This window comes from Narcine bancroftii, chromosome 8 (genome assembly GCF_036971445.1).
Source record: "Narcine bancroftii isolate sNarBan1 chromosome 8, sNarBan1.hap1, whole genome shotgun sequence".
In the NCBI taxonomy this organism is placed as follows: domain Eukaryota; kingdom Metazoa; phylum Chordata; class Chondrichthyes; order Torpediniformes; family Narcinidae; genus Narcine; species Narcine bancroftii.
In genome coordinates this window covers 13,099,350-13,126,856 of record NC_091476.1, presented here as the reverse complement: position 1 = coordinate 13,126,856, position 27,507 = coordinate 13,099,350, and the positions used below count along the sequence as shown (strand labels likewise).

The 27,507-nt window shown below is 37.9% G+C and overlaps 1 protein-coding gene across 13 annotated transcripts in view; it reads left to right on the top strand.

Moving 5' to 3' along the window:
- The window catches only part of tenm1 (teneurin transmembrane protein 1), an 832,896-nt gene that overhangs the window by 675,108 nt on the left and 130,281 nt on the right, over positions 1-27,507 (top strand). For all 13 annotated transcript variants that reach the window (XR_011342879.1, XR_011342876.1, XR_011342875.1 and 10 more), the window contains 3 exons: positions 10,835-11,051; positions 18,120-18,239; positions 22,574-22,835. Coding sequence is in view for 8 of the 13 variants with exons in the window: in XM_069892937.1 (XP_069749038.1) it covers positions 10,835-11,051; positions 18,120-18,239; positions 22,574-22,835 (599 nt within the window). In the remaining 5 variants the exon portion in view is untranslated. The remainder of the gene's footprint in view (positions 1-10,834; positions 11,052-18,119; positions 18,240-22,573; positions 22,836-27,507) is intronic.

Here is a 27,507-nt window from a genome sequence, read left to right as displayed (position 1 = left end):
ATACCTTGCTGAAATCTCTATCGACATCTACATCTCTGCACTCATCAACCTTAATGACGTCTTTTTTTAAAAAATCAGATTTGTTCAACATGACCTCTTTTCTTTTTCAATCGTTTTATTAAACACATTAGAGTAAACAATACAGGAGGAGAGTAGAATACAGAACTGAGTAGTAAAAACAGAAACATCAATATATTGCAATGTTTAATATAATGTATTAAATTATAAAATATTGAACAATATTATCTCTTTCTCCTCAATTTGGAATATTCAAAAAAGAGAAAAAAAATAGTTGGTAAAACCCCATCTAACCTACCAAAATATAAACTAAAACAAAGAGCAACACAACAACAAAAAAAGGTTGAGTACCCTAAACTGAGAGTTCACTACAACAGGTCAGTACAAACTATTTATCTGGTCCTTGCTAATAAAAAAAAGACAGCCAAAATAATCTGGAAAGTAAAGTCAAAATACAAATTAACACAGATGAAAATAGTTTATAAAAGGACGCAAAGTCTCTTCAAACTTAACAGAGGTATCAAAAACATGACATAGGTTGAGAGAGCCATTGCATCAAAATAGGTGAATTAGGACCTTTCCATTTAAATAAAATGGCTTTTCTGGCCAACAGTGGAGTAAAGGCTACAACCGATGTGCAGAAGTGGAAACTCGCCCCACCTCTGGAACTTTAATTCCAAAAATAGCAAATCAATGGATTAGGTTGCAATCTAATATCCAGTATGACTGACTAAGTCTTGAAAATATCTGTCCAATATTTGTCCAATACAGAGCAAGACCAAAACATATGCGTTAATGTAGCTACTTGTGATTTACATCCATCACACATAGGACTAACATTCGGAAAGATTCGGGCCAATTTATCTTTAGATATATGAACCTGATGTACCATTTTAAACTAATCAATGTGTGCCAAGCACATAATGAAGAGGTATTAACCATTCCAACTATCTTTTCCCTAGGATCCTCTGGGAGAAGTGACTGAGGTTTCAATTCCCAAGCTCCTCTAATTTTATTGTTAGAGATCAATAGCAATGTTAATAAATTATTGCAAATATTACCTATTAAACTCTTATGGGAGGGATTCAAATGAAAAAGACTATCAATCAAATCAGGTTGATATGATATAGGAAAGTTAGGTAATATCTTGTTCAAAAAACTTCTAACCTGGAAATATTAAAAAAATGTGACTTAGGTATATTATAGCAAAAGACATGAAATATTCATTTACAAACAGATCAAAAAATAGACAAAAAAAAGGCTTGATCCATTATAAACAATGAAAAAAATTAGTTGAGATAAATAGTACTTGAAAAACTAAATTTTTTTAATCCAAAAATTGCAAAATTGAAACCAACTCCATAATGTCTGTTTAAGGATTGGGTTAAAGGAATGACTACTAATCTTAGAAATTGTAAAAGGAAGAGCAACTCCCAATAAGGAAGCGAATGAATACCCCTGTACAGATTTCAATTCCAAATCTGTCCAATGAGGTTTGTCAGAATAATATCCCCAGAAAATAATATATCAAATATTTGCTGCCTAATAATAAAATCTAAGATTAGGTAAAGCCACACCACTATCTCTCTTTAATTTCTGCAAATAAAATTTACTCAACCTTTCATTTTTATTATTCCATATATAAGAAAAATTTTTAAAGGCAATATTTTCAAAAAATGATTTAGGAATAAATACTGGGACTGCTTGAAATATATACAAAATTTTGGATGAAATTATCATCTTGATAGAATTTATATGACCTATTTAAAGTTATGGCCAATGGAAACAATCTAGAAAGTGTTTGTTCCATATAGTTAAAGGGAGAAAATTAAATTTGTATAAATCTTTAATTTTTTTTGTGATCTTAACCCCAAGATATGTAAAGTTCTTTAACCACTCTTAACGGTATATGCTCATAGATAGGTACATGCATATTCATTGGAAATAGTTCACTTGTATGGAGATTCAATATATAGCCTTAAAAGAACTGAAATGGGAAAGCAAAGACAGCATTGAAGGAATAGATTTCTCAGGATCTGAAACATTGATTCTCAAGGGTTTTAAAATAAAAACAAGGGCAGTACCAAAAATCAGAATTCATTGTCATGAACAAGTCATGAAATTTGGTGTTTTGTGGCAGCATCGTAGGGCAAACATTCCTATTATAACCATCTTACGACATTACTATCAACAAAAGTAAAAAATATTAGTGCACGAAAAATAAGGAAGTACCTATGATTCATTGATTATCAAGGAATCTGATGGCAGCGGGAAGAAGCTGTCCTTGTGCCATTGTGTGCTCATCTTTAGCCTCCTGTTGCTTTTTCCTGATGGTAACAGAGTGAAGAGGGCATGGCCTGGGCGGTGGGAGTCTTTGAGGATAGAGCCTGCTTCTATTAAGACACTATCTCATGTCCTTGATGGAGAGAACCCTGGTGCCTATGATGTCGCAGGCCAAGTTAGTAACCCTCTGGAGTTTATTCTTTTCCTGAGAGTTAGCGCCTTCAATACCTGACAGTGATGCCACCAGCCAGAGTGTTCTCCACGGTACACCCGTAGAGGTTTATGAGAGTCTTTGGTGACATACCGATTATCCTCAGACACCTCAGAAAGTATAGCAGCTGGTGAGCTTTCTTTGTGATTGCATCAATGTGGAGGGTCCAGGACAGATCCTCGTAGATGTTCACGCCCGGGAATTTGAAATTCTTGACCCTCTCCACTACTGAGCCCTCAATGAGGACTGGGTTGTGTTCCCCTGACTTTATCCTGAAGTCCTTGGTTTTGCTGATGTAGAGCGCAAGGTTATCATTACACAATTCAATGAGCTGATCGAGCTCCCTCCTCTACGCTTCCTCATTGCCATTTGTGATTCTGCCGACAACCATGGTGTCATCGGCAAATGTAGATGGCATTGAATTGTGTCTGGCCAACTCGTCATGGATGTACAACAAGTAGAGCAGTGGGCTAAGTACACATCCTTGGGGTGTGCCTATGTTGATCATCAGTGAGGAGGAGACGTTGTTTCCAATTCGTACTGATGGTGATCTTCCGATGAGAAAGTCAAGGATCCAGTTGCAGAGTGGGGTACAGAGGGCCAGAGTTTGTAGCTTCTTGACCAGCACAAGATTAATGATGTTGAAGGCGAAGCTGTAGTCAATGTTTTTGCAGCTGTTTTTGAGGTGATCCAGGGCTGAATGGATCTGGTGTGGAGACACTAAATATTGTTGAACCTCTGCATTACAACAGTTTGCAAGTCCTGGAGTAAATGAAAAAGAAAATCTTATGAGACATTTGATATCTTGTTCAGTTCAGCAGGATTACCCCCAGAATTCCAGCAGGCACCAATTCAACATATTATACAGGATTGTCGAAAATAGGTTAATGTTGCAATGTCGCAGGGAAGATTAATATCTTGAGCAACTGTCAGGAAAATAAGTGACAGCCTATGAGTTTATTTTTCACTTTGTTATCTGATGCATATTTAATAGAAACCATATTTGAAAGATGCAGTTGAAGTCCATTGTCTGACAGCATCAGGATTATGGATACTAACAGAATGCCATTGAATGTCAGGTTTCTAGGTTGCAATCCTGTACCAAATCACTTCATACCATTAATGTCAGAGATCATGGGATTCCTGACATTCAACCCATTAACCCATCTGCTGTTTAATCCATTTAAAGTAGGCAAAACAACATGAATGTAATAAATTAGTTGTTCTAAGGGATACAATTATATACAATTATTTGGACAGCCAGAAACCGATTAGGGGATAGTCAACATTGGCTTTTTGCATGGTACGTCATGTTTAACCAATCTTGTATTGTTTTTCAAGGAGGTTATCAGGAAAATTGACAAAGGAATGGCTGTGGATGCTGTCTTTGGGCACTATTAGTACGGCCTTTGAAAAGGTTCCACATGGGAGGTTCAGACTCAAGGAATTCAGGGTGAAGTAGTGAACTGGATTCGACAATGGCTGGACGGGATAAGCCAGAGAGTAGTGGTGGATGATTTCTGCTTAGACTGTGACTCGTGGTGTTCCTCAGGGATCGGTGCTGGGACCATTGTTGTTTGACATCAATTTCAATGATCTGGATGATAATGTGGTAAATTAGATCAGCAAGTTTGCAGGTGACACTAAGATTGGAGGTGTTGTAGACAGCGAAAAGGGTTTTCAGAGCTAGAAAAATGGCTGGCATGTTTGGTGTAGGTGTTCGCGCAATCCTTTTTTTAAAAACTTTTTTAATAGTTTATTTAGAAAATTTGATCATACATGCAGTCAATTACAGAATTAAAATTTACAAGTACCAATGCAAATCCAGTATTTACTCCATGATGGTTATATCCCAACCCACACCCACCCAAGAAAAAGCCCCAAAGAAATAGATATGGAAAGAAAAGCAAGGAAAAGAAAGAAAGAAAAGAAATGAGAATAGATTACTGAAAAGTGCCGCACACTCCAAGGATCATAAATTCATATTCTATTCATTTTCTTTGGGGGAAGATCAACGCAGGTCTTGAGGATTAGAATACTTACATCAGAAAATTGCAAATATGGATGCCAAAGTTGTAAAAATATGTCATACTTATTTCTTAAGTTGTAACTAATTTTCTCAAGTGGAATATTTCTGTGTTCCAACCTGCCATTCCCAGATGTGAATCAGACTTCCATGCAACTGCTATACATTTTCTTGCCACTACCAATGCAATTTTAACAAATTCTATTTGATATTTAGGTCATTTTAATTTATGTCTTATCCCTGTAATATTACACAGGAAGAATAATTCTGGGTTTTGTGGAAATGTAATTCAGGCAATCTGCCCGAAGAAATTTCCTAGATTGACCCAAAGGGTCTCACTTTAGAACATAACGAGTTTGAATGTAAAAAGTTCAAACCTCTTCACCACATCTAATAGATCGGTCTGATATTTCTGAATTTAATTTATTTAATTTATGTGGTGTGAGATATAATTGATGCAAAAAATTATATTGTACTAATCTATATTCTACATTTACTGTATTAGTCATATCATCCCAACATAGTTCAGACCAGGTTTCCTCATCTATTCTTATATTTAATTCTGCTTCCTATCTCTGCCTGGACTGATAAGCCCCTGTTTGGGGGTTCCCGTTTGAAGTAAAGTATACATTACAAATTTCTTTGTATTTCCCTTTCAACTCAAAGTCTCCACATCACTACAATTTGGTAAAAACTTTGTTGGGCCCAATTTATCCCAGAGAAAATTTCAAATATTTTACAACTGTATAATATTTTTCATTTGTTTAATTGTGTTCTTCAATTCTTTCATTAGAGTGTACCCTTTCATCAAGTGTACCCTTCCCTTTTTTTGATTCTTTTAATTTTTTACCTTTAGCAGATATTTCTTGTTTTTCACCATTCTCCCCATCACTGACTCTTTCTGTTAATGTCCTCCTCTTCCTGATAAAAGCACCAGTTATGCCGATTGCCATTGAAGGATCTTCTATATCAACTCCAGCGCCTCTGGCTGCATCAACGGGTGAACCACTCACACAGGTCGGGGGGTGGGGGGTGTTGGTGGTGGATAAAACTCCAGCCCCAGGCTTCCATTGTGCAAGAGGCCTCTGTTCCCCATCTTCTTCTTTTGTTCGCTGGACTCCAGAGGTTCCTGCAACTTTCTTAAAACATTTAAGTATTATTTTTCTTCACATTAGACTTTTAAAACCTAGTTTAAATAACTCTTTTTAATCAAATTCCTGCTTTCTATTTCTACTACATACTGTGACCTCCCCCACCCCAACGATGCCTTTACAGTGTCAGTGATCAGGCCCGGTTGAGGGTTCAAGTCGCATGCTGTGTGTATGTCTGCATGGATTTTCTCCGGGGACTCCAGTTTTCTCTCGCCATTCAAAATGTATGAGGGCTGTAGGTTGATGGGCTGTAAATTGGGCGGTATGGACTCCAAGGCTGAAATGGCCTGTTACTGTGCTGTAACACTTTTAAATCTAAAAAATGGCAGAATTTAATGCAGACAAGTGTGAGGTTTTCCATTTTGGCAGGACAAACCAAGAAAGGACATACGCGGTAAATGGTAGGGCACTGCTGAGTGTGGTAGAACAGAGGGATGGGAATACAGAAACATAATTCTCTGAAAATAGCATCACAGATTGATAGGGTTGTAAAAAGAGCTTTTGGCACATTGGCCTTCATAAATCACAGTATTGAGTATAGGAGATGGGATGTTATTGGTAAAGTTTTATAAGACATTAGTGAGGCCAATTTTGGAGTATTATGTGCAGTTTTTGTCACCTAACTGCAGGAAAGATGTCAATAAAATAGAAAGAGTGCAGAGAAGATTTATTAGGATGTTGCTCTGACTTCAGGAACTGAATTACAGGGAAAGATTAAACAGGTTAGAACTTTATTCCCTTGAGCGTAGAAGAATGAGGGCAAGTTTGAAAGCGTTTTTTTTAAATTATGAAAGGTATTGAGGGAGTCAATATAGATAGGCTATTTCCACTGAATGTAGGTGAGATGCAAACCAGAGGACATGGGTTAAGCGTGAAAGGGGAAAAATTTAGAACTTCTTCACACATAGTGTGAAACGAGCTGCCAGATGAAGTGGTGAATGTAGGCTCAATTTGAACATTTAAGAAGAAGTTTGAAAGGTACATGGATGGTAGAGGTATGGAGGGTTATGGACTGGGTGCAGATCAGTGGGACTAGGCCAAAAAAAGGTTCATCACAGACTAGAAGGGCCGAAGGGGCCTGTTTATATGGTGTAATTTTCTATGGTTCTATGTTTCTAGTGGAAGCTGTACACTTATGAATGCTGGAATATTAAAATAGAATTCATTATCAGTCCCTTGTTACAAATTTATGGCAAATAATGTTGTTGGTACAAAATGATATACCTTGCAGCTATTCTGAAATGAAACACTTTGGTTAAAATAGAAATGTGAAGAGGATTGTTGATAATCAAGATGTATCCACTTAGCTGGTGGAATACTCCAAAATGTCTTCTCCACAAGTATATGTGCCATCTGGCTTTACAGAACAAATTAATGAGTTTTCCATGACTCAGAGGATGTTGCTATTAAGTCCTAGATGCCAAGAGCAATTTGAGTTTTGCTGAGTTAGCAAAAGGGTCATCACAGATTGCTCCTATCTAATTTACTGGTCTCACTGGGCAACAATTATTTTTCCAAAGATTTGCTTCCTGAAAAAAAAATTGGGGATTATGACAGACAATTTCAAACTGAATGCAAAGATAATTTCAGATTTGCTGTATCACGTAGGACAGTGGAGAAACATTAAATTAGCTTTTATTGAATTTCGCACGTTTAATCACATAATGATGCTGACACATTACATTAGTTCAAATGACCTAAAAATGTTTTGTCGCTGATTTTCATTTGTACTCACCATCTGATGCCCCTCATGTCACTGTCCAACTGTAGCTATCCAGCATTGGTGGATTCCAGTTTCCCTGATACTGCTGTTCCATGGTTGCAATGTCCTGGTGAAACCTTTCACCATTTTCATCACTGACTGCACCACGATCAACAGAGAATAAGTCCAAATGTGAAGGCAGAAAATTAATTTTCAATTATATATTGCAGTTCATGGTTTTCTATCATTGAAAATTGTATGCAATAGGAAAATCTTTCAGGGATTTTTGTAATCAGCAGGCCAAAATCCATACAATATGGATCCCAAAGTGTTCCAGAAGTAAAATCATTATTATCGAGTGTATGAATTAGAAACAATTCAACAATCTTTTAACAAAATCATATTGAGCAAGTAGGCTGTGGTAACTTGTTCAGATACAAGTTGTATACATGTAGTATCCATTAAAAGATTCATCCCACTCCAGCCACACACTCTCCACCTCCTTCCATTCGGGGAGAAGGTTCGCAGGTCTGAGATCACGCCCCACCAAATTCAGTCAATTTCTTTGCCACCATTATCAACCTCCTGAATGAACCTCACACTGTAAAATTGTGTTGCTTTTGCTCTGCAACTCTCCACTCCTGTACTGTGTCTTAACTGCTGTACTATAAATGGGGTGACTCACTGGACTGCTCACAATCCCAACTTCTTCCCTGAATGTGCAACAAGGAGCTTGAACTTGTTCACAGCTCAGTACTTCCAAGAAGGCACATAAGTCACCTTAGAACATCGTAACTCTTCTGTGATTGTACCTCACACTTTCTGAAGGATACCTCATTCAGCCTTGATCCTTCTGTGCTGGTTTATGATGTGAGTTCTGCTTGTATCAGGATGATTCAAAGCAAATTAATCATTAGTTCTCTCTCACCAAATTTTAATTAGTGTAGCTGAAACTCCTCAAGGGGCTGTTTCCAAGCCAACTGGACATGGTGATCTCAGCAATACATATCCCCTAATTAGTTACAATGCTCTCTGCTATCTTTCATTTATTCCAATAAACCTAACTTAGTTTGATCCCAGAGTAGGCTGCTTCTACTGATCTCTTCAGTGTTGCTCTAAACAATCTGAGTGTTCTGTCTTCACAATTTTTTTATTTTCTCTTGAATCTCATCTGATGTTTTACTAATCTTACCACCTTTAAAAACTACAATTAGCATTGTCCTTGACGTACAATGTTTATATTATGTGTTTAATGCAAGCAGGTATGGTCTAGCCAACATTGGATATTCATAACATTTATATAAATTATATTTTAATGTAATCCTATGTTCAGCACCGTAACAGACCCTTCCAGCCCACCCAAATATCCCTATTAACCTACAGCCCTTGTACATTTTGAAAGGTGGGAGGAACCCAGAGTACTCAGAGGAACTCACACAGTAACGGGGAGAACGTACAAACTCATTACAGACATCACCAGAGTCGAACCCAATCGCTGGAGCTGTAATACCATTGTGCTAACTGTGCCATCCCATTTTTAAGTAGATATCTTCATTGTTTTTTTTAAATATTCAATAGAATGGAAAGAAAGTTAAACATAACATGTTGCAATTATTACAGGAATCTGCTATATGACTGTTTGGAAATCCCGATAATTTGGTATTTGATTCACCAAATGATGTTTTCCATGCTCCCCATTCCCTCACTGGGGCACCAATTCCTGAGGACCCATTAAACTCACCTGTCAGTTCTGTTGGCCTCACTCCTTCAAAATGTACATGGTTCTCTTTCACATGCTCCCTTTATACTTATTGGGGTCATGGGAAAATTTATAATTCTACCGTCTTTAAAGAGTGAATTAAAACTGTTATTCAATATTAATTGAATAATACCCAATAGTTTGGAAATCTACTGGTTCAGCAACTACCAAAGCCCAGCGCCTAACAGATTAATGATATTTTAACATGTTATCATTAGCCTATTCATCACTTCTGTGCAATTTTACACTTTGCCACCCCATTAAAATCTCCACATTTCTTTAAATCCAGCTCCGTGTGCTACCTTCTTACCTTTGTTAATACACACTTAGTGTAGCGGTTAGCGCAACGCTGTTACAGCACCAGTGACCCAGGTTCGAGTCCAGCGCTGTCGGTAAGGAGTTCTCCCTGTCTCTTCATTTCCACAGGTGCTCCAGCTTCCTCCCTCCCACCAAAAAGTACAGGGTTGCGGGTTAATTTGGGTGTAATTGAGCAGCATGGGTTTAAATGGCCAGAATCAGCTTCCAGGCTGTAAATAAAATTTTAATTTTTAAAAAAACCAATCTGGCTTCTTCCTCTCTCTCCAAAATTTGACAAATAAATCATGACCTTGATGCACTCTTCTTGCTCCAGATGCCATGCTCATCAGTTGTTGTTAATATTCCATGTAGTCAGAAAGGACAATTTTCTGGGGGACAAAATCTATATTTGTTTGTTCAGGTCACAAATACATAAAAGGTGAAAGAGACACATTATTGAAGCTTAAGGACAAGTTGTTCTTAGATGAAGTGATTTGGTTGTCATATGGATCATGGCCCTCACAATAGTTTTGTATCATCCGGTTCTCGGAAATCAGGTTGATCTAACCAGTGATTGATGTTTATTTACCTTTTGGTTTAAAAGACTGCATCTTGTAGAATGCTGTTATCTCTTATTGTTACATATTGTCTCAACATCAGGGATACCCAGACTCCATAGTAAGTGCTTGTCTCATTGTACATAGTGGTAATAATCTTGTTCTATCCAATTGTTGTCCTGTTCAATACTGATCATCCCCGAATATCAAATGCAAGTGGGAAGATTAGAAGACAGAAATGGGACCAATGGTGGAATGCACTCAATGGGCAGAATGGCCTACTTCTGCTCCTAAATCTTGTGATATTTCAAGCTGGTTAAAAACATTTTGCATATGTTGGAACTCAATTAAGAATGTTGATGGAAAGGCAACTAGTAGTTGAAAGTTTTAACACATTGGAATTCCAGGTGTACCAAGCAGTGGGAGGTTGCAGTCTAGACTGGGATCAGTGTGATCTCCAACCATGTGGATATTTGACAAAAGGAAGGAAAAGGGAAATGTGCAGTCTGTTGACACATTATCTCTTTTCACATGTGAAGAATGATTTGTGAACCAGTTGCCCTGGAAATACATTTAAGCATTAGACAACACCATCAAAAAAAAGCAACTATCTTACTAATGGCATGATGTTCTTTATAGCACCTCTTGCATATCTTAAAATATGTCAAGGAGCACAGTGATATTTTAATGCTGACTGGAGAACAGAAAGGAATATTTCTTTGTCAGTCGTATTGAAAATATGTTGGTTGCACCAAAATATTTTGAACACAGTGTGAAGAACCTAATTTTCAAAAGGAGTGCCTCATATTTCATTTCTGTTTTTTTTTCAGATGATTTAACAGACTGCATGGACCCAGACTGCTGCAGACAAACCATTTGTTACACTGGACAGCTCTGCCAAGGATCGCCTGACCCACTTGATCTGATTCAGCAAAGTCAATTGCGCTTTCCCTTCCATCCCCCAAGACTCTTCTACGATAGAATCAAGTTCTTGGTTGGCAAAGGCAATACTCATGTGCTCCCCAGTGATGGTCTGTTTGACAGGAAGTAATTGCAGCTTTTTAATTCTCTTTTTATCTATTCATCATTATTTCTGAGGTCAAAGTGATATCCTCAATTATAAGATTAGAAATTTTGAAAACAGGGTCCAAAGCAAATATTTATTTTCAGTTGGATCATTTCCAGATTGTTTTTCCATTACATTCCTAGATCTCCCCCTATTTTACAATCCCCCTTGTTAGTCCATTTATAGCATTAGTTTGAATAAGTATTTCATAAATTAAGATAAACAAATGTTCTACCAAAATGATCAATTAAATTATTGAAATTGTCATGTTGATAATGCATAAAAATGCATTAAAAATTGAGAAGAGATTATCTCTTTTTAGTTTTTTGTGCAAGGAGATAAAAGGATAGCAGTGTGGTGAAAAATGTTGGTGAGGCACTTAATGCCATGTTTCTGTTGCTTTTGGACCTCTTTTTTTCTGGAAACTTTGAGGCAGGAATCATATATGAAAACCTGTGCCGCAATCACATCATAGGACTGAATCACATGTGCTGTCTGATAGTATACAAATCATCCTGTGATTCCAAAGTGATTAACTAGTGATTCCAAAGAGGATTTTCAGAAATCCTTCAAAACACAAAGAGAGTTAAAGGTTCTAAAATCATTTTTACCTTATTACAAAGCCTTGAATTCATTCTTTGTGCCTCCAATAATCCCCATGCTGGCTTCCCAACACACTATCAACTGTTCTATTCTGACGATCTCCTTGGCTAGTTGCCAGGTTTTCATACCTCTTCAGCAATCTGTATTAAAATCTGAGGCAGCTCACTGTAACAGTACTTCAAGAGCTTGACCTTGGAAATAAGTTACAGATCGCACTGTTAGCCATAAAATGGATATGCTCTGCCATAGCTCTGTCCACTGATATCTTTGACATTGCTTTTAATGACTTCAAGAGAGATTTGTTGTGAAGTGGGGTTCAGCAGTGAAAATAATTAAATCAGAACAAAATGGTAGAATGCAATCACCAATCTTTAAGTAAAAACACAAAATGCTGGAGAAACTCAGCAGGTCAAACAGTCTCCTTGATGTAGCAAAAGCAATGATACATAACCGACGTTTTGGGCTTGGGCCCTTCATCGAGGTATGAGCGAATGCCGGCAAGTGTCCGAACAAAATACTAGGTGGGGGAACGTGGGGGCGGTGTGGCAAGGCAAGAGATGATAGGTGGAGGAAGAAGGCAGAAGCAATAAGGGGGAGGGAGGATGGTAGGGCTGTGCGAGGGGGGGGGGAAATAAATGAAAGGACAGAAAAGGGAGAGCTTCTCCAACATTTTGTGTTTTTACTTCATCCACAGTGTCTACAGAATTTTGTGATTTAATTCTATTAAAATTAAGTTTACATTATTAATTCTTACATTCAGAGGTATAATGAATACTACCTTGCCTTATTTCTAGGGTTACCTGAAACATCCAATAATAATCAGAAAAAAATATTATTAATGCATAACAATTTTGGATAAATATCTTTTTCAAATGCTGCTTGAATTTACAATGGGAAGAATTCAAAATCCAGTAAATATTAAAGAATTTCATTTTGTAATTGAAGATCAATCAAGTTAATTGATACCAACAAGTTGATCCTTTTACAGTATTTAATATTAGACATTTTGCAATTGATACTTTATTTCTTTGAGTTACTTCAAAGCATAAGATTAATTTTCAATTGAAATAATAGTTATATGCCACCAATTTATCCTTATTCACATTAAAAAAAGAACATCTTTCCATTCCTAAAAGGGAATACTCTATTAATGGAAACAAAAAATGTCCCATATTGCTTGACTTTGCTGAAACCACTTCAGTTACGAGCAGGATGAAATAGCCATTATCTGAAATTGTAAGTCTGAAGCAGAGCTGATATACTTGCCTGAGATACCATCCCTCTCAGCACCACTTCCAGCCAGGCTGCCTCCTACCCAATCAAGTCCATCAGAATGAAGTCAAATCTGGAACCTAACCAAGGTTTTCCGAAGATCGAAAGTAATGAAGCTTCTGTGTTGCAGTTTATGAAATCTGAACTCTTAAATTACCCTTTTGTGTAACTTTGCTTCGACTCTTCGGTGGAGCCCATCTTCTAGTTTGCAATTGTCACAGGAGACGTTCATGTGAAGAAGATCCACTGTTCATTTGATCTCACCCTTCCAGAAAAAGCAATTCTTTTTTGGAGGACAGTCCTTACAGTTACGTGAACTGGAAACAAAATTTGGAAAACAGAGTGAACTCAGTGTTATCATGGAAACAAGCTCAATAAAATCTATTACGTTTAGACTATTTGCCTTTGAAACTGCAATTTCACTTGAAAACTTGAATTTCCAAACGGTAGTTAATATACAAAGACAATAATGATTACAGGATGACTAATTTCAAGATCCGCAGTCAAAATAAGATGAATATTACAAAAACTAATATTTATGTTTATTTATTTCTCAAAATTCATTTTGCTGTTTCATCATTTGAAAAAAAAGGTTTCTTCAAACAAAAAATATGATGTTAACCCAAATTTGTTCTACAATTTATCATACAAGTATTCTCTCCATCCAATATCTTTAGGTTGTCATCTGATAAAATTGAGTGGGAATTGTGTGTGTAATCATTGGTAGTGTTGATCAGAGTTGAAGTCTTGCAGCTCTCACCTGTCAGGAAATGGCTAGTGTACCCTTAAGCCAATGGCAAGAACAACAGCCCAAAGCCATTCATTCCATATGTATTTTGAGACCAATGATCACGTTAGAATGAGCGACAATAACCATGTCAACATGTCAGTCTTTTTCTCTTGGCTACATGTCAACTAGTGGCGTAAACACATAGACGGCAAACTCTTTCACCTCAAGTTTTTGTTTTTCCCTACAACATAAGCAGTCATTTGACTCCTTGTTGATGGTAGAATTCCAGTGTTAGCAATTATTCTAATGGTACTTCCAACTGATTACACCAACTCATTATTACATGTAAAAGTACAACCTTAATCATTCTTTTGGGTCAATTATTTCTCCGCTGTCAAACGCATTATCTTTTCTAACCTTATCATTAAGGCTAATGAATGTTCCCATGGCAGAATGAGGTGTTATGTTAACCTGGAATCGCAGCATTCTCTTGGACAATCCCAGAGTAACAGTCTGAAACCCTCTCTGCAATCGTAAGCCTGAGAACTCAGGCTTTTTGATATCAATATTGCTGCAATGGACAAGGCAATGTTTACAGCTTCTTTTGAAAGGACAAACCAGAAGAGGAACACAGACCTCAACAGAGTGAGAACACAAGAATGAGGTAGTCCAGTAGCTCATCATCTCGCCCTTGCAGAATTAATGAACATCGTATGATCCATTGACTCATTCAGACAAGGATCCAAAATGCAGCTGTCATCAGTGCATTTGCTGCAATTCTGGATTAGGTAAAGGAAGACTTCTTCTCCAACCTTGGAAAAAAAAGTTTGGTCTGTCTCCTCACAGGGGATAAAATGATTCTCCTAGATGCCAGGCTGGAAAAAGATGCAACTCTGCAGCAGGGCATGATCAAGTTCAAGTTTATTGTCATGTCTCCAAAATACAGCGATAAGATTGTCACCAGGGAAGGAGCAGAGAAGGTATACTCCAAAGCCCTGTTTCATCAAAGATAAACATGATGTTAACCTTCTGAGGCATGGAATAAAAGACAATGATGAATTGTAGCTTCTGAGGAGTGGTTCAGGTTTTCTGTGGTCTTGTCATAAACTCTCACTGTCAGAAGACAATGTGATGCAGAGGAGGTATTTGTCTTCCGAATGGTAACTCCATTATCTCATCTGCTTAGTAAATGAGTTTAAATTGGCTCTGAACTCAATCTCCTATCCTGTGCAAATGCTGTTACTGCTTCTAAGGTCTGAGGGTCCTTGGTTCTAGAATGCAGTTGTTATTGGCTGAACGGTTTCTCATTCATTCTGAGGATTAATATCCAGTAGGGATATTAATTCACATGTTCATTCACCACCTGATGGTGAATCCCTATACCATAATTGCTTTGTGATTAGTAAGTGATTGCTTAAGGGGGTATGTGGATGGAAAGAAAAAGGTTTGAAAACCACTATTTTAATCGTACCCAATTGACTCGTTACGTGCACGGTTTCATAACTCCAAAGGAAATGGGGCAATGACAATTTTCTCAAGCAAAATATTCCAGTAACAATTGTGTCTAGAGCAGGGATTCTCAACCTTCCCTTCCCACTCACATACCATCTTAAGTTATCCCTTACCGATCACAGAGCACTTGTGGCATAGAAATTCCTTAAAATGGGACGAGAGTTTAGGGGGGCAGATTGAAAACCACTGTATTAAGTGGTACCATCCTCTTGATTAAATTAGGTGCAGAGGATATTGTATAACGTTCTTCCTAAAATAGGCCCTGTTCCCTAAAACGCTTTTTTTCAACAATGGAAATCCTCTCAGCAACTATTTGAGATTAGAAATAATTTTGTGTTGTATGGTGTTCTCATTCAGAAACAGGATTTAGATAGCTAACTTAAAATGGAGCACATGAAAGTAGTTCATAGAGGAGACATCTCAATCTTTTGTATCAGTTACATTTGTTGGTTCGCTCCTCATGTGATGGTTAATTCCAAACATTGAAATAAATGAAGGTATCTGCAGAGGGAATATTTGGAGGAAAAAAGAAATCCATACATCCTTTTTCATCAGTCCTTCATAATGATGTAAGATATGGCATCATGGGTATGAAATAATATTAGTTTTCCAGTGCAAGTTACTTCAAAACAAAAAAAATAGATATAGAAGTAAAGGAAATTATCTCTTCTTACTTGGCCTGTGGACAACCTTGGGTCATTGCAAAGTCCTTCAATCATAGAAAAAGAGAAAATAGGAGTAGGCCATTCAGCCCTTTAAGCATGTTCCTCCATTCATTACGATCATGGCTGCAGTACTCTATTTCTGCTTTCTCTCCAAACCCCTTGATTCCTTCAGCCAATAGGGCCACATCCCACTCCCTTTTGAAAATATCTAATGAACTGGCCTCAAAAACTTTATGTGGTAGGGAATTCACAAATCCATGAGTGAAATGGTTTCTCCTCATCTTGAGCTAACATGGCTTCTGCCTTTTACTTAGCCTGTGGCCTTGTTCTGAAAAGCAATTTTGGATTGTAGTCACTGATATAACATAGTTAAAAAATGCCATTCCAATTTACAAAGGCACAGAATTGCAATTAATTCAATTACTACAAAACCTGTATTTCACATGTTGAACTGATGGGAAGATATGGGCAGAGAAATCCCTGCTTTAAAAGAAAACAAGTCCTGATATATGTTGCATCTAAATTTTAACATCACATCTAACAATCAGCATCTTTGAGAGTGGACCGCTCATGAGTATCTGCATTATATTCTCAGTTTATGCTGATCTATGGAATCTCTAGGCTTGAATCTGGGACATTACTTGGGGACCTGAAATTTACTAACAATTCCCATGGTTAATAATACCTTTAGAAATTAACATAATGTGAGGGGAGAACATTTACCTTTTTGGCTGAATAAATTTGCAAGGAAAGAAAGCCAAATAAAAGTCCTGCTTCTGCAATTTAAAAAAAAACTTTCATCTCTGCCAATTTGTTCATCATTCATTTCCAAGTTGTGAATGTTAGTGAGACATTGCAATTGTTCATACCTGCTTCTCTTAAATTGTACTCTCACAAATGGAAGAAATGTTCACTTTTGTGCACTCGCAAGTTGCCTTCCTACGAAGATCAGGAAAATTTTTGGGGAAGCATAAAATTAATCTATTTTGTAAAAATTACCCAGTCATGAGCTAGGGATGGCTTACTACTAAGCAGTATTGATTAGAATACGATCCATTTCTCAACACAAACTTACTTTTTTTTGCATAGGTCCTTGCAATTTCTTTGGTTTTAACTGGGACAAAATACTTAGGAGTTAGGTAGCAAGAGGTTGGAAGGATGAATAACATTCAGTCAAAATTTCTTGATTTCTATAAGGTTCTAACTCAACAATTTGCTTCTTTGGCTTCTGAAGTCAGCCTAATTAACTGGTGCATCATTTGGATACAGGGTATCAATCAAATAATTTTAATCTTTGACCCCTGACCAAGCGAGGGTTCTTGGTCCAATCCCATTTGAGGAAAAAAAACTTTTGTTCAATTCCAAATAGGGGTGTGGTTAAAGATTTGGCCTTGGGGGTGGGGTTTGATCCTCAATCCTTGGAGTAGACCTGATTTTTAAGAGGGTGGGTGGCAGGGCGAAGTCTTCCCACTCTTCTTCTCTGTTCTTACTCCCACATACCAACCCCATTCCCTACTCCTGGTAACCAGAGAGTACAATATTTAGCAAGCCTTGGTCATCACCTGTAAAATCCATAGCACAGGTGAGAAGAGATCATGACACAAACTTTGCTACTTGCAGCCTAACTTTTCTCTCACTTCAATTAAGTTGTTTGGAGGTGGGTTCTAAAAAAGGTTCAAATATTTTATTTTTTAATTTCAATCTTCAGCCCCACATCAAATCATTCAGTTCAAATTCAAACCAATTTTTTCCATTATGTCTTCAAATTGAAATGGCTACTTTAAGAATCCTTTAGAACTGAAGATAATAGATGTATTCGACATTCCAGTATCCCAGGCAGTGATTTTTCTTTTGTTTGATTGTCAACTGTTGATTTGAGGATTGCACAATGATCCCAGTGTATCTTTATCTTCATTCTTTTGCATGAAGCTTCTGCTGAGGCTGATTGTTTACTGACAACAGGAAGCTCCTTATGAGATAAGAGAGCATAAATGGAAATGCTTATCCAAACTAGTCTAATCCAATCAAGGTTGACATAAATACATACGTTAGGCAGCACTCATCTCATTAAGAATAACATCAAAATAAACCATTTTCAAGCACTCCCAATTACAGAGAAATCGCTATCTTTGTTCAAGAGTTATCTAAATATACATGATTAATGGGGACTACTGCTAATTTTCTTAAATCTGGAATATAGAACAAAATTAACTGGAATGATTTTGTCCTATTTACAATATGTTTATCTGCATGCTGTCTCCTTTCAGCCGCGTTTGTGTTGTTCGAGGGCAGGTAGCAGCAGCGGATGAAACTCCACTGGTGGGTGTGAACATAAGCTTTTTGAACCATGACGATTATGGGTACACCATCAGCCGTCAGGATGGAAGGTACAGTAGAATGTTTTTCCCTAATTCCCTCAAGATACATACTGAGTCAAATTTGCACATCAAGTGTGCAAATAATAAGTCTGGTTGCTCACCAAGAGGACACAAAACTAAGACTGAGGCAGCAGATGTGCAGTGATGAAAAAACTTGACTGAATAATGGCAGAGAAACTGAATGCAGCAATCACCCCTAGCATAGTGAGAGGTTTAACTTTTTGTGGTTTCTGTTGGCCTGCAAAAATTGTCATAAGATGCTTGACGCACCATCAATTACTCCAAAAGACTAAAGTTGAACGAACTAATAGGCTTTTAATAGCTTTAGAACAAAAGCACATCCATGCTGCTCGACTGTTCTGCACTGAGCAGAGGGCTGTGGAACATTCTGGAGCCTGTTGGAGGGGCTACAGACACAGTCGGCCAATGGGTGTGCCAAATGTATGCATACAGTAGTTTACTGCAATGCTAAAAAAAGAATTACAGAGATGAAAGGCTTCAATTGTATTATTTCAATTGAGTGTTTTGTGAAAAGTTTTAAAATATATATAAATGCATTTTAGTTACCTCAGATCATCTCATTGAGTGAATGGAATTGACCTGCAACAAATTAGATCTGCGGGCAGAAAATAAATGCCATTTTGACATATATTCTATAACTAGTGTTGCCAAAAGATGAATGAGAATTTTTTTTTTGATATCTCTCATCTAAATTCAAATATTCTGATGTTTGGTTAATTTCTAAATTAAAACCTTTTTGTTTTGAGAAATAAAACATTTGTGGAAAATCTGCTTTTTTGATGTCCAAAAATGAGTCAGGAAACGCAGAGAATTCTTCAGATTTGCAAACAAAAGCCGAGACACATCAAAGCCTGGATCTGAAATGCCTGTTGCTATGAGACACTGTCCTTTTTTTATATATTATAGTCCTGACTTTATCACACTTCTGCACCCAATCATTCATGACCTCATATCTTAACAGGACATCATCCCATAGCTGACCACAATTATTTTCATTATTCTCCACTTATTAATCTAATCATGTTTAGAACCACATGTGTCATCATATCCCGCCACCTGCTGCCTTCGATTCATTACTGTGGCCTTGTGTAGTAAATACTTAATGGATTATTACTTTTGTAACATAGTGTGTGTAAATTAATTACCATACATAGTAATGTATGGTAGTTCATGTGGTTTATTTTCCATACTGTAAAGCTGGCAGATCTATTCAGATCAATTGGCTTTTTAATGTATATCTGGTGAAAACATAGAATACCTAAAGTTCAGTTGAATACACTTCGTTTAAGTATCAACCTCGGGAAACTTGAACAACATCAGTTGGTTCCTTCGAGATCAATAACACAGAACATACTTGCTTCTGATTTCTTTATTAGTTTCAGAGATTTTAAAAAAAATTACTGGATGCAATCCATGACAAGAAAAGAATAGATTATAAAGAGAGTCCAAATACAGTCCAAGTACACTAGCCTCAAAATTATCCTTGTAATTCTACCTTTGGTTTCCACCCTCATTTATGCTGCTTGAGAGAGGTATTCTCTGGGAAGAGTAAAGGAAATTCAATATTAGTCTGCCTTAACAACATGGAAACAAATCTTCCAGCCCAAATTGTCCTTGTCTACCCAAGCTTGTCTCATTTGCCTGCAAAAGGCCATATCTCTCTATGCTTTTCCCATGCATGGATCTGTACAGCACAGCACAGGCTCTTTGGCCCTCGATGTGGTGCCAACCCATATATTCGTTTAAAAAAGTACTAAGCCTTTCCTACCCCTTAACCCTCTATTTTTCTTCCATCCATGTGCCTGTCTAACCCTAACCCTAAATGCCCTTAATGTTTCAGCCTCCCCACCATCCCTGGCAAAGCATTCCAGCCACCCACAACTCTCTGCATAAAAAATAACCTACCCCTGATGTCTCACTAAACTGCCCTCCCTTCACTTTGTACATATGTCCTCTGATGTTTGCTATTCCTGCCCTGGGAACCAGGCGCTGGATGTCCACCCCATCTATTGCCTCTCATAATCTTGTTGACCTATTAAGTTTCCTCTCGTTCTTCTACGATCCAAAGAGAAAAGTCCCAGCTCTGCGAACCTTGACTCATAAGGTTTATTTTCCAAACAAGGCAACATCCTGGTAAATCTCCTCTGCATCCTCTCCAGAGCTTCCACATCCTTCCTATAATGAGGTGACCAGAACTGAACACAATTCACTAAGTGTGATAACATCTTTTAAATATTACAATGGTATCTACCTTTAACATTTCTTCTTGCAGCTTGTTCCATATGATCACCATCCTCTGTGTTGAAAAGATGCATCTCTTTTACATCCTTCCCTCTCACCTTAACTCCATGTGCTCTAGTTTTAGATTGCTCTGCCCTTGGAGAAAGACTATGACTATTAACCTTACCTTTGTCCTTCTTGAGTTTAGAAATCTCTAAAGATCCCCCTTAACCTCTTATGTTCTAAGAAGAAAAGTCCCATCCTATCAGCCTCTCCTTTCAATTTACTCCTAATGGCACTCTTGTGCAGTGTTTCCAGATTAATATCTTTTCTGTAGTTGAAGAATTGTACACAATGCTCCAAGGGTGGTCTGAACATTATCTTGTACCATTGTAACAAGGCATTTCTGCGCCTGTCCTCAGTGCCTTGATTGATGAAGACAAGCATGCCAAAAGCTTTCTTCACCATCCTGTCTACCTCTATCATCATTTGTATGGAACCTTATCTTTGTACCTCTAAAGCCCCTTTCACACTTGCCAGTGATCCCAGGAATTGAACACCAGTCGGCTTTTAAAGTGGCAAGTGAGAAAGCAAAATCTGCTCATTGCCGATGTCAGATGATGTCATCTCATGCCTGGGATTGCCAGCCTCAACCTCTAGTACAATCCTCGGTGTCCACAGGTGCTGGCATTGAGATCAGGCAAGTGTGAAACAGACAGCAACATTGCAGGCACTTCTGACTAAAGGTAGAACAGATCAAACACCAGGGATAAACCCTTGCAAGTGGGAAAGTGTTCAGTGTCCCAGTTAGGAATGGTCTAGTGTGAAAGGCCAATCCCCACCACCCCCCCCCCATTCCTATCCCGGGACACTAAACGGCTGATTTACTGGGATGCAAGTGTCAAAGGGGCTTAAGCCTCTCTGTTCTAAAACACTCTCCAAACCCCTGCCATTCACTTTGCTCTTAATGAATTACAAGAATGTGTGAAGATGGATTATTGTCTTTTAATATGATGTAAATTTGTCCACTGAATTCCACTTTATACCCAACAAATAGAATTTAGCTCTGACAAATTTCTCTTTGGCTTGGCTTCGCGGACGAAGATTTATGGAGGGGGTAAAAGTCCACGTCAGCTGCAGGCTCGTTTGTGGCTGACAAGTCCGATGCGGGACAGGCAGACATGGTTGCAGCGGCTGCAGGGGAAAATTGGTTGTTTGGGGTTGGGTGTTGGGTTTTTCCTCCTTTGCCTTTTGTCAGTGAAGTGGGCTCTGCGGTCTTCTTCAAAGGAGGTTGCTGCCCGCCAAACTGTGAGGCGCCAAGATGCATGGTTTGAGGCGATATCAGCCCACTGGCGGTGGTCAATGTGGCAGGCACCAGAGATTTCTTTAGGCAGTCCTTGTACCTTTTCTTTGGTGCACCTCTGTCACGGTGGCCAGTGGAGAGCTCGCCATATAACACGATCTTGGGAAGGCGATGGTCCTCCATTCTGGAGACGTGACCCACCCAGCGCAGCTGGATCTTCAGCAGCGTGGACTCGATGCTGTCGACCTCTGCCATCTCGAGTACAATGAACTGCAATAATTGACCCTCACTTTTCATTTATTTTGACTACAATAGTTAACAAGATCTATCTGATAGAAGGGCTACCTTGAAAGTTTCACTGAATGTCAAGTATTTTACATTTTATAATAAACTGTGCTGGAGGGAGAAGCTGTAAATCTGTTTTCTCATTATGACCAAAGTTGTATTTTCATAAAAATCCAGACTCCACATTAAAGCAAGAAATAACTCATGATTATCAAAATGTTTCTTTCTGATTTTTTTTAATGCAAAGCACAAGACCAGATCTTTCACATATTTCTAAATTAGTATCATAAACTAAATGCAAACAAGAATCTGGCTCATTTGATATGGAATAAATCTCCACAAGGACTACATGTTACAATCAAAGGCAAACTTCTGATGTATTCAAAGCTGGTTGAGATGATGAGATTGCCTCAAAGTGAAATTTATGACAACTGTGAGACACAGATCAAAGACTGATCAAGTTTTTACTTCTTAACATTCATTTATTTGTCATTCTTTTTCTCTTTAATACCAGTTTTGATCTTGTAGCAATTGGAGGAATCTCTGTCACACTGGTCTTTGAGCGTGCCCCCTTCATCACTGTAAACCATACTCTCTGGTTGCCATGGAACAGATTTGTTGTTGTGGATAAAGTCATCATGAAAAGAGTAGAATCCAATCCTCCTCTTTGTGACCTCAGAAGCTTTGCTACTCTAAATCCAATTGTCCTTCCATCACCCCTGACAACATTCACAGGATCTTGTCCACAGAGGGGACCTGCCATCCCAGAAATACAGGTAGGGACCGTTATTTTGTGATGCTTTTATTTTATTTATAGTGACAAAAAAAATCTTGTTGCAAAGTTTAAATATTCATCAGATTAAAGCGATGATTCATAAGCTTATTGTCATGTTCATTGTGTAATTTACACGTGCACTAAAATAATTACTAGCGGCAGCTGAATCGTAACAGGAAAAATACTACAATGCTACATTAAATTAAAAAGAGAATAGATCCTAAAGACATTTAGATAATTATGTTGATGCAAAAAGAATCATTAAAAGACAACTTCCTCTACTAATAATAAGTTTTTTTTGCTTCAAAACATCAACTTCCCTCAAAAATTATATCATTTTTTAGTTGCAAGCAATGTGGAATATGGAAACATGTCTTGCCCGAGCACAAAAGCAATAAAGATCTTTACCACCTGCATGCAGGTTCCATCCACATCAATCCTTGAGCTGCACGGGGCAGATAATGAATTATCATTTTAAAAATATGCCTACTTCAGTTCATGAAAGGAAGCCATTAGCAGCAAACAAATCTTGCCTGGCTACCCAGGATCCTAATTGAATTTAATTGTTGCTCTCCAAAGTATAAATCCGTCTCTCCCACCTATACTAAGACCTGGGTTATAATCAGAAGGAGCTCATATGTGGCACATAACTCTTACAAAAGAAAAGTACAGAAAAACAGCCATACCATCAGATAAAGGTTTAAAAATCAAGATATTATCCTCACAAAATCCCTCACCATTAACCATCTGATGATCCATTATTGACAGATACAGGAACTGGAACAGTAACTAATACTGTGTCAACAAGAGCGGGTCAAAGGCTGCTATGTCTGAACAAAGAGCTCTCTCAAAAATGCTAAAGCCTTTCCACTCTTCCATCATTTATTGTCTCCACCATCTGTGCACCACTGTCGCTGCATCATCCACAAAATATATGTCTGCAGCTTGCTGGATAATTTCGACAGCGCCTGGCAAACTCACCTTCAAGTCATAGCGAAAGAAGAGAAAAAATACTGGTACAAAGACCTCATGCAATTAAATGTATGTAAAGGTGCAGAGAGACAAAGAAAATGCTGTACATGCAGCATCTGTGGAAAGCTTGTTTGTCATTCGTCAACCTGAACGCTATCTCTGTCCCCTCTCCAAAGATGCAAAGTGACCAGCTGAATATTTCCCATATTTTTGACTCTTATTTTGAATTTCCCCTGGCTGAAGTTTTTAGATATTCATTGGTTTCAAGAAAATTAAATATTTCATTTTTACACAATCTTACAAGATCAAGGGCAGCACCAATGACCCAGGCTCGAATCTATGGCTGTCAGTAAAGAGTTTGTTTATTCTCATTGTGTCTGCATGGGTTTCCCTTCAAAAAAGTGTATGGGGGTTGTAAGTCAATTGAATATAACCGTGCAGCACAGGCTCATGGGCTGGAAGGGTCTGTTCCATGTCTAAATTTAAATTAAAATGTAGTGTGTCTTTCTTAAATGACAACAAGGCCAATGAATTACTTTGAAGAATCGGTGGGACTATTTTACCCACTCCAAGGTCCAACAACACCAATGAGATGAATGACCATAGTCTATCTAACGGCGGATCCAAATGATGGGCAGTAACAAGTAGAAGTTATTTCAATGCAGAGTATAGAGTTTACAAATTAATCGTCAGTAAAATGGAGGTAAACATTAGAGACTGCAAATGCTGGAAAACTGCAGAAACACCCAAAATGCTTGGAGAACTCAGCATGTTACATTGCATCCTTGGAAAGCAATAGAAAGTCAATGTTTGGGGTCAAAACCATGATTCCTGAAAGGCTTTGCCCCCAAAATATTTACCATCTATAGCTTTCAATGGATATTGCATGACCCCTCAGTTCCTGCAGCCTTTAAGGTGTTTTTCGATAGTTTGTAAAACCTAGGCCTTCACGTATAGTTTTTCAGGTTAATGGGACAGAAATGCATTGGAACTCTGATTCCTTCCAGTATCATGTCATTCTTGTGCAGAAGATAATACAATCTGCCCTCAAGGAAGCAGATTAATAATGAGTGTGGTTCCATGCATGGGTTTGACAAGGTGTATTCAACAGTTCACCCAGTCCTATTCTTTGCATCCCATGAATGCAGGTGACTTTTCACAATCATCCAGTAAAGGGGAAGACTATTTGGCTCTTTAGTCTAAATTGATCATTCAATGAGATCATATTAATCTCACACCATCCATCAGTTTTTACCCACAATCTCTTAATACCTTTCAATAGAAAATGTATTCAATTTGAGTTTTAATAGTTGGCTCAGAATCAACTGGCACTAGTCATAAAACAATTGTGATTTCAATGGGCTTTGCAATATTGACAGTTCTTGTTTCAGAAATGGTAAAAGGGCCCAATGAATTATGTATTTTATGGTAAACAAAAATTGTGAATTTTCACTTGTTAACTGCTGTAGAATCCATTCTAAAAGAAAAATAATTAACATGAGATTATGGAACACCAGTGATTAAACTCAAAGCTTACTCTTTTTTGGCTTCTTCCATTAGAGATGAGGTGTACTTATTTTCAGTGCTGAAACAAATAGCAATCATTTAAAAGCACAATTGCCTAGATATTAATGTTAAATTTAATTATATTTAGACATACAGCGCGGTAACGGGCCATTTCGGCCCACAAGTCTGTGCTGCCCAATTAACACCCAATTAACTTACAGCCCAGTACATTTTGAATGGCGGGAGGAAACCAGAGCCCTGGAGAAAACCCACGCAGACACGGGGAGAATGTGCTAATGCCTTATGGACAGCACGGGATTCAAACTCTGGCCCTGACTGCTGGGGCTGTAAAAGCATTGCGCTAACCACTTTGCCAACAGTGCCACCCTTGTTCTAACCGGGAAGTTCGATTTCACCCACGCATCACCAGCACCACGACCTGGCCTGGCTAATTCATGGAGCTTGGAAATGTAGACCTGCCACTACAGAATGGGTCATCCATTTCAGTGGACTAAAATCCTGCAGTCTAATTAAAAAATGTGGTCATAATGGTCGAAGCAGCAGCAAACTTGCCATTATTTTATGTCAGTGAACTGAGCAACTTCCATTGGTAATGTTCCACCAAAGGTCTCAAACACTGATATGCCCATAAAACTTGGAGCTAAATGCCATTTAAACATTCTTTGACTGATCACTGGTTTATGGTCATCAAAGTTAATTGACATCGAATCATGTGGGGCTTGTTGAGTTCAGTATTGTCGATGATTACTCCCATCATGTCAACTCCTGGATCACAAGCACTAATTTATTATTTCATAAATATGTTCAGTTCTCTTGGAAATCAAATGGAATTGTGCCCTTCATGGCTGATAAAACATAATTGCTCTCAGTAAAAGAGTAAGAAGGACCGATATACATTATTTTAAATAGTTTCTCTCCAAATGATGGATTTTGGCAGAAGCTGGACTTAATTTAAGTAGTCCCATGCATTCAGGAGACAATATTCAAAATGTAATTGCTGGGATTTATTTGATGAGAAATTGATCATGTGTGCAGATATTACTTGAGGTTGCAGCTTTGTTTTTTTATTAATTTTATGAATTTCTTGCCAAAAGAAAATTGAATAGGTCATTTAAGCAGAGAAAATTGAATGCACAAACTGGTTTCCATTGTGCTTTGCTCTCCCTTACCAAAACTGAGTTCCAAAGCAAAACAATTTCAGAAACAGATGAAATTGACATTTTCTGAGATCAATCAAGGTGAAATCTCTCCCAGAAAGTGGTAGCAACAAGAACTTACAGCTCTTATAAAAAATGGGGACAAGAATATCATGATACTGGAAGGAATCAGAGTTCCAATGCATTTCTGTCCCATTAACCTGAAAAACTATACGTGAAGGCCTAGGTTTTACCAACTATCGAAAAACACCTAAAAGGCTGCAGGAACTGAGGGGTCATGCAATATCCATGGAAGGCTATTTTGGGGGAAAAGCCTTTCAGGAATCATGGTTTTGACCCCAAACATTGACTTTCTATTGCTTTCCAAGGATGCAACGTAACATGCTGAGTTCTCCAAGCATTTTGGATGTTTCTGCAGTTTTCCAGCATTTGCAGTCTCTAATGTTTACCTCCATTTTACTGACGATTAATTTTTAAAACTCTATACTCTGCATTGAAATAACTTCTACTTGTTACTGCCCAAGAGTGTAACTCTCACTCTGCCCCAGTAATGTGCTTCAACCACAGCTGCTAGACCTCACACTGTTGGTATTCACTGTTGGTCTGAGCAAATTTGCAAGTTGATGCTAAACTGAGAACATATAAAGCATATTAATCAGGAGCAGGAAGTAGCCATTCTACCCCTTGAGGATGCACCTCATCTCTTTTCTGATCATATCTTCCCCTTTGCATTCCTTTCCACCTTCAGTAGCCTTACACCACATTGCTCATCAATAATTATTTCATATATCTCTATCTCTCTCCATTATCTATTTATTTGTCTATATATTCACTATGAGGAAAAGGGTTTCAAAGATTCTGCTGTTGCCTAAAAGAAGACGTTTGTCTCTTTGTCTTGAATAGGTAATCCCTTATATTTAAAGCAGTGGTGCTCAACCTTTCCTTCCCACTCACATACTACCTTAAGCAATCCCTTACTAATTACAGAGCACTGATGGCAGAGGATAACTTAAAGTG